The following is a 14,716-nucleotide window of genomic DNA, read 5'->3' as shown; positions in this document are numbered from 1 at the left end:
CTAAATACGTGCCAGTTACCAAGCACCCCAATTTTGATTATGTGACTAGGGGATGCAGCAACAGTCATAAGCGCAAGGACTGATTGTAAGTCATTTTTTTCAGTGTCATTATAACTTTGAATGGTCACTAAACGAATGCTTCTGTACTGAATTTTACACTGAGTGGAACAACTGTTTCTCTTTTCTTTATGCTGCAGAGAACCAGAAATTTTAGTAGGCTGTATTGTAGAAAATTAAACCGCAATACCACCATAAAATGTCTGGTTTTTATAACATGCAAAGCTGTACTGGGCCAAAAGCCTTTCTCTCCTATCCCTTAAATTCAGTTCAGTTCAGAATAGAGCTGGAAGGGACCTTGGAGGTCTTCTAGTCTAGCCCCCTGCTCAAGCAGGAGACCCTATACCATTTCAGACAAGTGACTGTCCAGTCTCTTCTTAAAAACCTCCAGTGATATGAAGCATCCACAACTTCTGGAGGCAAGCTGTTCCACTGGTTAATTGTCCTATTAGGAAATTTCTCCTTAGTTCCAGGTTGCTTCTCTCCTTGATTAGTTTCCATCCATTGTTGGACAGTCCCTTGAAGGCCAAAGGATTGAGAAATTATTGTACATCTAGATCCAGTCCTCAAGGCAATGTCAGTGCAGTACGGTAAATACACCAGGGTGAAGTTAAAGCAAACCTTTGGGGACAGGCAGTTTTAGGAAGTGTCCCCCACAGTCACCTTGGCCTTTTGCTACTCAAATAATAAAGGGCTAGTGAGAAAAGTAAGGAATTATCAGGTCTATCATAGAGAAGGCTGGTTTCCTGCAACTCTGCCTTTTCCTCCAATCATTGAGGCTGCCTCTTGTGCAGGTAATCACAGTTCATTTAATGACTGTCCGAAGTTATGACGACACTTGAAAAAAAAACTTCTGACCGTTTTTCATACTTACATCAATTCAGGGTCTCCATGATGATGTGATCAAAATTTGGACGCTTGGCAACTGACTCGTATTTATGATGGCTGCAGTGTCCCAGGGTCATATGATCACCTTTTGTGACCTTTCTGACAACCAAAGACAATGTCGAAGCCAGATTCGCTAAATGACCCCTGCAAGAATGATCGTAAAATGGGGCAAAACTCACTTATCAAATGTCTCACTGAGCAACAAAAATTTTGGGCTCAATTGTGGTCATGTTGAGGACTACCTGTATAGCATCACATGAAACTTTTTGGGGCCCACAAATGCCAATTACGTAATCAGATCAACTCACAGTTGGAAGTAAAACCTAATGAGCTTTTAATAAATATGCAGTGCTAGTCATCTTTGATACCATGTACTGAATCTCATTTCACACATGCTGCATGCACACACAGAGAGACCATTAGATACTAAAATACTTGATCTTTTCCTCGTTTTATGTGGGGGGAGAGAGAGGGATTGTTTTTTTCTAATTGTGTTTTATATGGATCCACTCGTAATGTTTTTCATTCCCTGAGCTAATGCTACAGCTGTACACAAGTGGGAATGTGCTAGCCAGGAATATATTGGTAGAACAGATCAACTAAAAAAGAGGATGAAAGTTCCTCATCATGGGATTGGAGCTTTTGGTTAACTAGGAAGAAATGTGTCATGGAGAAGAATCAAGGCAGAAGTGAAGTGCAAGTAATTTTTTTAAAAAAATCAGCACAGAAGGAGATAAAAGCCGAGGCTAGAGAACGCAGAAAGTGAAACATCTATAGTTTTAATGGCTCAGTTCCAGGAAAAGCAAGGCAGAACAAAATGACTCCTTTTATCAGAGGCATTCTGGATTGACTGAGGCACGAGGAAACAAGAAAGGAGAACCCATATCTGCAGGGATTAAAAATCAGTGTAAATAAGCTGATATTACTTTGATATTTTTTTTTAAACCAATGACAGGGCTTGGAGAGCTGCTTGAAAGGGCCAGACAACTACAACAGCCAAGTTCTGATAGAGGCCACCGTCATAGCCCTGACTAAGCTCCAGCCACTCCTTAATAAGGTAAACTGGTAGGGTCTCCAGCAGGTCGTTCTGTGTGACTCACTGGGCAGAAAAAGTGGGTGTTAGAATGTTCCAGGTGAGGGGATGTTTGGAAGCCGATGCTTGCATTTTTTTTTTAACCTGTTTAACCTGTTTTAACCTGCTCACTAGCAAATCTTGAAAATCTTTGCAATGATCTATTAGATTACTGGAGATCCTGAAGGATTGGAGGTATCGTTTTGGTGTGTCTGTTCCCCCCTCCTTCCCTTCAGCCTCTTGATCGCTTCCTGGTTCTCAGCAAATTCGGTCCAAACCACAGTTTCCAATTCTGTTTAGAGTCAGGAGTAATTTGCTTTCATTGACCTGTGATTGATTTGGCCATATTCAGAGAAAGAAGTGGGAGGGGAAGAAGGGAGGTTTGTCCCAAAGATGTTTTATTTTCTACTGGACTTTCTTGGTTTGTATCTTTGAAAACATTTAGCTTTTCATCCAAGAAGCAGGGGTGGGATCCGACTGGCGTAACAACCGGTTCGGGGAGTGTGCGCATGTGCATCAAACGTGTGCTGCACGCACATGGGCGCTACCAGCACCGGCAAACATTTACCTTCTCCAGCTGGTGAGCGGCACTCAGTTGTGCCACGCAAAGCAGCAGAGGATGAAAACGCAACCCCTAAAGGTCAGCCTAGAGCCCAGCCAGGCGGGAGGGCCAAACAGCAGACCAAAAGCTCGTCCCAGTGAACTGGTTCAGTGTCAGCTGCTCTTCGGAGCTACCGGTTCTATAGAACTGGACTGAACCAGTAGGATCCCACCCCTGCCAAGAAGTGTCTTGGAAGAGAAGTGAAATGTTTTCAGAGAAAAAAACCAAGAAAGTCCAGTTTCCTTTTGGGGGGAAAGGAGCTTTGAACAATGCCTTCACATGTCAGTGAAGGCAAAGCACTCTTGACCTGGATGACTGAGAATCTCCGTGGACAAGAAGTTATATCTACCCCAAAAGAGTGGGAGGCAGACTGTAAGATGATTCCTCTCTCAAGGAGTCCCATCTAGTGAGACCAAGAAGAAGATCCTTCTCAGTGGTGGCTCCTTCCCTTGAACCTCTTGGAGCATCATCCCCATGGAGATAAGATTGGCCTCCACCTTGATATTCTGTCAAAGGCCCTGAAGACATGGTTCTGCCAGCAGGCCTGGGGATCCCAGGGTGATATAACAGATAACAAATATTCAGAGTTGGAAAGGACCTTGTAGGTCATCTAGTCCAACCCCCGCCCAAGCGGGAGACCCTACACCATTTCTGACAGATGGCAGTCCAATCTCTTCTTGAAAGTCTCAAGTGATGGCGCTCCCACAACTTCCGAGGGCAACTTCTGTTCCATTGGTTGATTGTGCTCACTGCCAGAAAGTTCCTCCAGGTTAAATCTCTCCTTGTTCAGTTTCCATCCATTATTCCTTGTCTGGCCTACGGGCACTTTAGAAAATAGCTTGACCCCTTCCTCCCTGTGGCAGCCCCTCAAATATTGGAAGACCTCTCCCCTGGTCCTTCTCTTTTCTAGACTAGCTAAGCCCAGTTCCTGCAACCGTTCATTGTATGTTTTAGTCTCCAGTCCCCTAATCATCCTGGATGCTCTTCTCTGTACTTTTTCTAGAGTCTCAACATCTTTTTTATAATGTGGTGACCAAAACTGGATGCAGTACTCTAGGTGTGGTCTTACTAAGGCTTTATAGAGTGGCATTAGTACTTCCCTTGATCTTGATTGTATCCCTCTGTTAATACAATTTAGGATTGCATTAGCTTTGTTGGCGACTGCTGCACACTGCTGGCTCATATTTAGCTGGTTGTCCACTAGGACTCCAAGATCCCTCTCACAGTTTCTGCTATTGAGCCTGGTTTCACCCAGTCTATCTGTGTACTTTTGGTTTTTCTTGTCTAATCAAGTGGAGCCCATCAATTGGTTGGATTGATTGTTGTTACATGGGGGTTTATTGGGTTTTGTATTTGAGGTTTTATTTCTGTAAGCCGCCTGGAGTTACCACAAGTAAATTGGATAGCCATGTCAGTTTTCCTAAAATAAATATGTTTGACGCAGTTTCATGGGCAATATGAAGGGGCAGCCTGTTCATATATTCCCACTCCATCTGCCCAAAGTTGTTATTTTCAGAGGATCAGTGCTCACTGATTATGTTACTTAGTGTGGTAATGAAACGTCTGCAAGCTGCAAATCACCAAGCTCAAGAGAGCACCAAAGACCCCACAGTTTAACCCTAAATTACAAGTATTCCCTTCTATCAAAATGATGTGCTCCAATTCTGTCATTTTGTTCCTCTGTTTCTGTTTAGGACTCACCTATGCACAAGGTACTGTTTTGGGTGGCCATGGCAGTTCTACAGCTGGACGAGGTCAATCTGTATTCTGCAGGCACAGCTTTACTTGAGCAGAACCTTCACACTCTGGACAACCTCCGGGTATTTAATGATAAAGTAAGCAAAACATTTCCCAGAACACACAAGAACAAAAGAAAACCTGAATGTTCTTTTAGTGTTGTTGTAATATGCGTCATCTTTTCACCAGTGGTGAATCAGTTTTGAAAAAAAGTGAGCTTCTTCCTTGTTGAAAAGTAGCTTGAGTTTTAGGGATGTAATGTTGTTTGACGTTCCTTGAGTTTCAAGAAATGAGATTTTTATCTTATCGCGCCCAGGGTTATTTTTAATATCCCAGCAATATTCCAAGCGCCGTCATAAGATTAAGTGATGCATACTAAAATTGACCAGTAGGGCTGCAGACCAAAATAGAACGTGGAAGACAAAAGCAAAGACAAATAGATCTAGGACGCACCCACCTTATGCTGGTTTTTTTCCCCCAGAGGTATTTTTAGACTGCCTCTTTGCTTTTGGTTTCTTGTGAGATATAATTCCAATCACTTTAGCTCACTTTTTATATACTACCAAGGCCAACTTGTCTTGTTCAACAAGCCACAGTTTATCCCAAGGTGCTTTTTCAAGAGGCAACTGTACTTTGTTTTTCTTTGAAGACATTTCCCTTCTCATCCAAGAAGCTTCTCCAGCTCTGACTGGATGGTGGGGAATGGAAGGATTTATACCCCTCACAAACAGCTGGTCATTTGCATTCTTTTAGAGAGTCATTGAGTCCACTTGGAAGTTTATCTGTGTCCTTGGGGTCACCTGAGAAGTGCAAATGGGTGTGGAGCCTTCTTGGAACTGCTGAAAGGACTGTGTTGTAGACTGGAGATAGATGATGTTGTATCTCCCCCCTCTCCCCGGTTGAGAAAGGGCCGTTAATTTTGACATACTTGTCTTCTTGGACCCCTCTTTCAAACCAGTGGTCCTCTCTGTCCAAAATGTAGACTTTGCTGTTTTCAAAACAGTGGCCTTTGTCTCTAAAATGCAGGTGGACTGCTGAATCTTGTCCTGATGGGTTTGTTCTCGTATGTTTTGCCATGCGTTTGTGAAGTGGTTGTTTTGTTTCTCCAATGCGCAGATTTGCACATTGTGTCTGGGGTATCCTTGGGGGAGACAAGCTTCTGCTTTCGTGTATTCTTGGATTGAAAGTGTGCATGCATGTTGTGTTGGTTGAAAATCATCCTGAATGTTTCAGATATTCCTGCAACATATGGAATGTATTCTAAAAGAATACAAATGACCAGCTGTCTGCAAGGAGTATAAAACATTCTATTCCCCATCATCCAGTCAGAGCTGAAGAAGCTTTTTGGATGAGAAGTGAAACATCTTCAAAGAAAAACAAAAAAGTCCAGTTGCCTCTTGAAAAAGCATCTTTGGGACAACCATGATCTGCATGACTGTGAATCTCCATAGACATGAAGCCACAGTTTAAAAATCTGTTGGTCTTATCTGTGAATCCGACCAAAGACTGTTCAAAGTTCTTGTTATTTTTTAAAAATCCTGATTTATAAAATAAAACATAGTGGATATGTTTACACAATCTCTTCCAGGAATCACCAAGAACACTCCCAGCCAATACTGGTTGGGTAATGAAGTGTCTGCAAGGAAACCACCAAGCTTAGAGAGAAGCAAGTACTCCTCAGTTCAATCTTGAGCACTTTGCAGCCCACAGATGCTGCTGAAAAAGGAAACCCTACTTAATTTAATTACTTGCCAGTGTTCTTCGACCATAAACTGTTATTAGCAGTCTTTGTTTATCCAGGATATAGAGTGAATTCCAAAAAGAAGCAAATGTAAGTAGCTTGGGGCTGAACTGTGGAGTCCTTGGTCTTCTCTCTGCTTGGTGTCCGCTGATGTCACTTAACTGAGTAATGAAATATCTGTAAGCAAGCAACCAAGCTCAGAGAATACCAAGATCTCCACAGTTCAGACCTGAGCTACAAATATTTTCTTCTTCCGTGAGTTGACTGTTGAATGTGTCTACATGGAATGAATTGAGTAAGTGTGGGGTCTTTTTCTGACTGAGTGTCTGATGCCTGCACGTTGGCTTCTTCCCGGACAGAGCCCCGAGGAAGTCTTCATGGAGATCAGGAGGCCTCTAGAGTGGCACTGTAAGCAGATGGACCACTTTGTAGGACTCAATTTCAACTCCAATTTCAACTTTGCACTTGTGGGACATCTGCTAAAAGGTAGGAAGGCAATGTGGTGGCTTAATTTTCTTGCTGTAAGGCCCAGTCAACTGTACACAACAATTGTGTCCAGAATTGTAGGAATTCTGTATTCTGTATACTGTGCCTATGAATTGCATCAGAAGAGGATCTTTAGAGATCCTTGAAGGGGAACAGAAGATACTGAAGAGAGAGACGGGAGGGGGAAAGAGAAAAAAATATATCTAGACTTAATAGGCTGAAAGGAACGGTTGTGATAGAAACTGAGATGCACTTCAGGAAAAGACACAGTTTCCACAGACAAAGCCCTGATTTGAGACTTGGGTCATTGGTGCAAAGGGAAGATCTGTTTATTGTTCAAGAATTGTTTCTGGATGACAAAGGGAAATTGTTGCTATGTGTTAGAGGCCAAAGTGGCTGCCCACTTTTCTTCTCTTTGTGCCTTGCTTCAGAATTCAAGATGGTTGAATAGATTATCCTCTTTCAAAAAAAAATTCTTCCATTCAATTGTGTCCGATTCTCAAAGACTGCTTCAGCAAGCCCTTGCAATGTTCTTGGCAAGGTTTTTCAGAGGTAGTTTGCCATTGCCTCTTTCCTAGGGCCAAGAGGGAGTGACTGGCCAAGATCACCCATCTGGCTTTTGCTTAAAGCAGGACTAGAACTCACAGTCTCCCAAATTCTAGCTTGATGCCTTAACCAAACCTTATATCAAACCTGGCCCTCACTCTTTCCGATTACATATAGAAAAACAAATTAGTGAAAAAATATATATGTAAGTGTAAGTAAAGAAGTAGCAGCACAAGATGCTGGCCATAGTTGAATTTCCCCCTTCCTGAACTGCTAGTTTTCTGCATCCAAGGAGCAATTATGCTTAGAAATCATTCTGGTTTTCCCATCTTGTAATGTTTGTTCTATCGTTACCTTTCTGTGTAAATTAGGCCTAGCATTTTTGAGGGATTGATGTGTCAATACTCCTGACAAGAAACAACACAATCCCTTTCAGTGTCCCTTCATTCAAACTTGGGATTTTAAATTCGAGTCAACAGTGCTTCTTCCTTTTGAGCAAAAGCCTCAAAAATGCATCACATTTTATTTATTTATTAAATTTATATGCCGCCCATCTCTCCATCTTTTTTCCTCCAGAATCCCAGATTCTAAGGCTTGATTACTTGCAGTACATTCTTGCTGTCTTTCTGGAGATTCGCAGTCACTTTGGAAACCACTAAAAAGTAGTGGTTAGTATTACTAACTTTGCACAAACCTTTTAGTTATGAGAATCAGCCATGTGCTGTGCAGATTACTGAAGTCCAGTTTTCACTGGATGGGTAAACCTGTTCAACTCCTACCCCAGTTTCTGAGTGCCCGTTTAAGTTTATGCATCATCTCTTTAAGACATTTCCCCACTTTTCAACTGTCGCTTTTCTTTCTTTGCAGATACCTGATTGTTTAACACACTGTTTATTTCACTAGGTTACCGGCACCCATCTCCGACCATAGTAGCAAGAACAGTAAGGATTCTGCATACACTCCTGGCTCTGGTTAACAAACATAGGAACTGTGATAAGTTTGAGGTGAATACCCAGAGTGTGGCTTACCTTGCAGGTAAAAACCCCAAATCTATGAGGTTTGTATCCATTCCAGTCCAACCCAAACTGGGTAATGCACAGCATGAAAGTGTTCCTCTCAATTCATAACAAAATGTGAGCTGTAACCATAGCCATCTATATATAATAGTAATAACACTGCCTAAAATGGAAAGGCTTGATCTCAATCCTTACTCAGTCTCCCCATTCCCAGCTATAACACTTAGAGACCCTCTTTGAATATTTTCACTATAATTGCCAGGTTCTCAGTCTTGGAAACTTTAAGGTAGGTGGACTTCAACGTCCAGCTGCCCCAGGGCCACGTGATTAAAATTCAGATGCTTGGCAACTGGTTCATATTTATGACAGTTGCAGAGTCCCAGCATCATGTGATCAATTTTTGCCACCTTCTGACCAGTAAAATCAATGAGGAAGCCAGATTCCTTTAACAATCATGTTACTAACGTAACAACTGCAGTGATTCGCTTAACAACTATGCCAAGAAAGGTCGTAAAATGGGGCAAAATTCACTTAACAACTGTCTCATTTAGCAGCATACATTTTGGGCTCAATTGTGGCATTAAGTCAAGAACGAGCCATACCCATTTAAGACCATAAGCCTTTTCTTTAAGACAAGGATCATCATCATCATAGCATCCAGTGATCCTAAAACACTACCTGCAACCCTCCGTTGAAATAATAATATAAAGATGCAGACTGAAATGTTATGAAATATCCAAAATCTTGTGAGAGTTCAGTATTCCTTTGGGGTTCCTTATGTAGGCATTGTCATCACGTGGAAACCCAGATTGCCAAAATCATTTGGAGGGTTTGCCAAGATGTAAAGGGAATAGAAATGTTGGGGGATGGGTATCTTTTGTTGAGGATTGAACAAGAGTCATATCATGCTTTAGAATTTTGGAGACTAGAATTTTGTCACAGTGGAGAACGGGCAGTGCAATGCCACCCCCCTGAATTTTATTTTTATTTCTTTAAAATGAAAATGAACAGAACTGACTTTCTCAAGATTCTGAGTTCTTGATGTAATAGTTGTTAGTGAGTTTTCACTAAATTCTAAAAGAAGAATGCTATCTCTGCTTTTGGAAGAAGAATGTGAAATACATAAAATACCCTTTGAACTTTTATGTTCTTTCTTTTTGTCTGTTCAGCTCTGCTGACTATGTCTGAGGAAGTTAGGAGCCGGTGCAGCTTAAAGCATAGGAAATCGCTCCTCTTGACAGATATTTCAATGGAAAACGTTCCAATGGAGACATACCCCATACACCACAATGAAGCCAGTTGTAGGTCAGTGGACTTTTGAAAACTTTATTAAGGATACGGACAGTTCTATAATGTTCTATCTTAATAGAATTGTGTGTTAAATTCAGACATCTGTCCCTTGATGCTGTTCTTTGGTGCAAAATGACATTTAAGAAGGGTCCTGGAAAGACACTTCAACCCACGTGTTATTCTCCAGCTGGGAGAGAATTTGTTTTTGCAAATTACTAAAGACAGTTTATAATTTATGGCTAAATGATTTATGGCATAGGGGAAAAAAATGGGGAAAGGTGGGAGGCAAAAGACAAAATTACTTGCAACTAAAATTATTCTGGGGAAAAAAAGAGCTGTAAAGGACTTGACCCTGGAAGGCTCAAGCATGGTGTTTCACTAGCTAGATTCATACACTGGCTGCATTCACACAACATGCTAAATGATAGTTAGATTAACCAGGGTAACTGAATTCAGTTTCCTGGGCTGACTTTACGGAATATTTTTAACATAATCTAACAGCTGTTATTTACGAGACATGCTATACTGAAATAAATTATGGATGAGAGCCTGGTTCACAGAGTAATCTGGCTAGTTCTCATAATATGCTAAACCATAAATCATTCTAGTTAATCCACATGTTTCAATAGAAGAGAATATCTATAGTTTGGGGATGAATTGTGGGCTTCTTGGTTGTCTCTGAGCTTGGTTATTTGCTTGCAGGCCTTTTATGACCCAACTAGGGAATATCATCAGTTCTGATGCTGATGCCATCTAGCTAATAATACAGATAATAAAACAGTTGCAAGCAAACACCAAGAACTCTGCGACTGGGGTTGTATAACCCCAGTCGCAGAATCAGAAAGACTGAATATTCAGAATTAGAAAGACTGAATATTCAAATACTGGTAAGATGTGATTGTGGTTTAACGATTCATGTGTATACAGCCATTGTGTGAAGTTGCTGTTTGTTTGAACAAGCCAGAGTCAGACTTGGAAACAGATATAGCTTGCTTTGTATCTTTCCGAATTCCTCTTCCTTGAAGGTTAGAAGCTTGTCCTGAACAAACCATTATGACACATTCACATTAACCCATAGTTTCACTGAATAAATTTTCAACAAACTGCTTTCAAATTACCCTAAAACAAGATATGACATTCATTCATTGTCTAGGCGCCAAATACACTGCCGCATTACTTATGTCTCCTTCTGGGGGAGTCTAGTAGAACGGACACTAAAGAAGCAGCAGTAGAACCTGGGCATCCGCTGAGGTGTAAGAGAGTAAATGACGTGACATGTGTCGTGATACCATCGAGCAAACCATGAAATCCATCATCACTTGTGTGATGGCATCATTAAGTCCACAGCATCAGTATATTAATTCCAGTTATGTCTTGGGAAAATGCTCAGATCCATTGTGGCATTGAATCATCCCAGCTTTGGGCCAAAGCAAGAGACAGCCAAAGCACTAGGCGTAAGGTACTTGCACTCGATTTGGTAAAAGGAAGAAAGCTCACGTTGTCTGACCAATGACTGGCTGTGTGGAGATGGTTTGTTTTTGAAATGACGGCTTTCTTTTTTCTCTTTAGGACACTAAGAGAAAACCAGCCCTGGTCTTCTCCCAAGAACTCTGACAGACATCTCGCTGCTAGTTACCCAACTGTTGGGCAGATCAGTCCCCGCACAAGAAAATCCATGAGCCTGGATATGGGACAGCCTTCTCAAGCCAACACTAAAAAGCTGCTAGGTTGGTTGGATGTGTCAATCTTTTAGCCACAAAGATTTGGGCCAGGCATTAACACAACCAGAACAGACAAAGGCCCATTTGCAAACTTTCTTTAGACATTCTCATCAAATATACCTTTTGTTTTCTGTACAGGTATTCCTCGACTTACAACCACAATTGGGATCGGAATTCCCGTTGTAAGTTGTTGCAGTCGTAAATCGAGTTGGACCCGATTTTACGACAGTTTTTACGGCAGTTGTTAAGTGAATCACCGCAGACATTAAGTGAATCACACAGTCGTTAACAAATCCAGCTTACCCAATGGGCTTTTTTTTTTTTTGCTGAAAATCAACAAAAAAGGTTGCAAATCACAATCACATGACCGTAGGGCGCTACAACCAGTCATAAATGCAAGCCAGTTGCCAAGCGCCCCAATTGCGATCACGTGGTTGTGGGGTGGTGCGACCATCATAAGTGCAAGTTCAGGTCATTAGATCACTTTTTCCAAGGCCATTGTAACATTGAACCGTTGTTAAGTGGACGGGTGTAAGTCGAGGACTACCTGTATTAAATAGAGGAGAGGTGGAACGTTGATAGAATCTAGAATCATGTTATCTCATACTCCCTTCAGTTCCACCAGGCTGCGACTTTGCAGACTATGGATGCTACTGTTGGTGAAAAAACAGGAAATCCTGCTTAATTTCTTGCCAGTATTCTTTGAATCACAAACTATTATTTGCAATCTCTGTTTAATCCAGGTTGCAAAGTGGATTCCAATAGAAGAAAATATGTGTAGTTCAGGATTGAACTGTGGAGTCCTTAGTCCTCTCTGCTTGGTGTTCACTGATGGTGTTACCTAGTTGGGTAATGAAGCATTTGCAAGCATACAACCATGCTCAGGAAACACCAAGGACTGCACAGGAACGGCTTACAGGAACAAGCAAGTTTAACTGGTTTCATTTTCATAGGTACCCGAAAAAGTTTTGACCACTTAGTGTCGGACACAAAAGCCCCTAAAAGACAAGAAATGGAATCCGGGATCACCACACCTCCAAAAATGAGGAGAGTAGCAGAAAATGATTATGAAATGGGTAAGACTTTAAGCAGAATGGCCTAAGAACTAGTTGCTGTGTTTATTTAATTAAAATGCTTTGTACAATTATTTATTTTGGTGTTGCTCACTTGGTATGCTAGAATACAATAAAATCTACCAATACACAATATAGCAAAGTTTCCCAGGGTTGGAATTAGTTTGTGCAATGGACCTCACACCCTGAATCTCCCCGGAATAGCACCTTCTGAAAAGATTCTAAGGGTACATTGGAGAATTTCTTCCTCCCGTTTCATGAGAGAGAACCATGCAGTAGAAATTGTTCATTGGCTTCTGCCCAAAATTGGGACCTTACAGAAGTATAAAATAGATCTCGCTAATTGAAATGTTTCAATGAGAACAAAAACATTTGCATGCTATGAGATGTTATCATTGTTTATTTTATTGTTCTGCTATCTTACTTCAGTTTACCTATTTCTTCCTTTTTGTTGTTGTAAGCTGCCTGGGGAAGCTCCATGGCAAGAGAGATGACAAATAAATTTAACAAATAAATAAAACTGTGTGAAAGACACTCACAGAAAAAAGGCCCTTTTGCCAGTCTAGTTACAGCAATGACTGTTGGTCTGACTACAGAGATGTTCCATGGTTGAGATAAGATTGGAATTGAATCCTCAGTCATCCTCCCAGCTCTTTCATTTGAAACTTCATTGTGTCTCATAGTTATTGAGTGAGCCTTACCTAGAACATAAGAGCTGTTGCTATCCCTGGTTATAACACATGGGTTCCTTCCTGCAGAAACACAAAGGATATCACCCCAACAGCACCCCCATCTCCGTAAAGTATCTGTGTCCGAGTCTAACGTCCTCCTAGATGAGGAAGTCCTCACCGATCCCAAAATCCAAGCTCTGCTGCTGACTGTCCTTGTAAGTATATAATCCAGATCACATGACGATCCTTCCTGGAAATACTGCTTGAAGAATAACAACTGCAATGATAGGTGGTCCCTTTCCTAAGGAGACCTGTTCCAGAAAGTCCTTAATTTGGGTACTTATGGAAAGGAAAGTACACCAATCCTAACCAAGCATTTCTGCACAAAACAGGGTAGGCTGAGGAACAAAACATGTCAGGATGGCATACATATTCAATACAAAAAAGATGCTCTAGAACAGGTGTGTCAAACTCAAGGCCCGAGAGCCAGATCCGGCCCACAGAATGCTTAGATCTGACCTGCAAGGTTGTCCTGGAAACAGTGAAGGACCGCTCTACGGTGCCTCTGCCAGTGAAAATGGAGCTCGGGAGGACTGCATGCGGCCCTCCTGAGGTCTGTTTTCACTGGCAGAGGGTTGCAGGAGGCCGTCACAGCCGAAAACGGAGCTTGGGAGCCTGTTTTTGCTGGCAGAGTGCTTGGGCCACCACAGGCGCCCCCGACATGAGTGATGTCGAGCCTGGCCACGCCCACCTTGGAGGTCAAACAGAACCCAGATAGGTCACTCAATGAAATTGAGTTTGACATCCCTGCTCTAGAAAGTTTGCAGAGAAGAGCAACAGAGATGATAAAGGATCTTGAAAACTAAATCATATGATGAGTGGTTGAGGGAACTAGATACATCTAGCCTATTGAAGAGAAGAATTTGGGGGAGATGGTTGCCTGTCTTCCAAAACTTGAGGGGCTGTCACATAGAAGAGGATTGGTCTATTCTCCAAAGCACCAGAAGGCAGGACAAGAAGTAACGAGTGGAAGCTTGTTAAAGAGAGGTCCAACCTAGAAGTAAGGAGAAATTCCTGATAGTGAAAACAATGAATCAGTGGAATAGCTTCTGGGTGCTCCATCGCCGGAGGTTCTCAAAAATAGACTGGACAACTATTTGTCTGGGATGGTACAGGGTCTCTTGCCTTAAACAGGGTTGGATGAAACAGAAGACCTCCAAATTCCCTTCCAGCATTGTGGTTCTATGTTCTGTGTGTAAGACCAAAGCTCTACCCATTTTGACTATGTGCTGTGTGTAACTAGAGTTGATTTAAGCTTAATAGCTCATTAGAAATTGCAAATTGATGTTTCTCATTCCTCCTCTTCCCTCTCCCACTTTTGTCTTTGGACAGGCAACGTTGGTAAAGTACACAGCAGATGAGTTTGACCAGCGAATCCTGTATGAGTATTTAGCAGAAGCCAGTGTGGTTTTCCCAAAGGTCTTTCCTGTTGTGTAAGTGTTGAGTTTTTTAAAGGAAGTAATTTCCTTGCCAAATCTAATCTGCAAGACGTGATTTTTGAACATCTCCCTGTGTACTCCGGCTCTGGAGGAGTTCGCTTGAAATCATGCAGGCAGAAAGAAAGAATGTGATGAATATATTTGGTGGGACATAAATATTAAAGAAGTTCCTGCAAACTTGCTCAAGTTTAAAATTGTGTGATGTCTGAAGCAGCCTTTAAAACAGCATTTCTCAACTTTAGCCATTTTAAGCCATGGATGGACTTCAGCTCGCAGAATTCCCCAGCCCAACATCTGTGTGATCCTCCCAAAACCCAC

General features: G+C 41.8%; 1 protein-coding gene across 5 annotated transcripts in view; it reads left to right on the top strand.

Annotated features, from left to right (window-relative positions):
- NF1 (neurofibromin 1) overlaps positions 1–14,716 on the top strand; it is a 201,282-nt gene that overhangs the window by 169,047 nt on the left and 17,519 nt on the right. For all 5 annotated transcript variants that reach the window (XM_026680434.2, XM_087957081.1, XM_087957072.1 and 2 more), the window contains 9 exons: positions 1,901–2,002; positions 4,313–4,453; positions 6,456–6,582; positions 8,032–8,163; positions 9,314–9,449; positions 11,004–11,161; positions 12,109–12,231; positions 12,987–13,114; positions 14,292–14,392. In XM_026680434.2, the coding sequence (XP_026536219.1) occupies positions 1,901–2,002; positions 4,313–4,453; positions 6,456–6,582; positions 8,032–8,163; positions 9,314–9,449; positions 11,004–11,161; positions 12,109–12,231; positions 12,987–13,114; positions 14,292–14,392 (1,148 nt within the window). The remainder of the gene's footprint in view (positions 1–1,900; positions 2,003–4,312; positions 4,454–6,455; positions 6,583–8,031; positions 8,164–9,313; positions 9,450–11,003; positions 11,162–12,108; positions 12,232–12,986; positions 13,115–14,291; positions 14,393–14,716) is intronic.

This window comes from Notechis scutatus, chromosome 1 (assembly GCF_049901735.1).
Source record: "Notechis scutatus isolate UNSWTSFEM ecotype Mainland chromosome 1, rNotScu1.2, whole genome shotgun sequence".
NCBI lineage: Eukaryota > Metazoa > Chordata > Lepidosauria > Squamata > Elapidae > Notechis > Notechis scutatus.
This window is presented reverse-complemented; position numbering and strand designations above follow the sequence as displayed.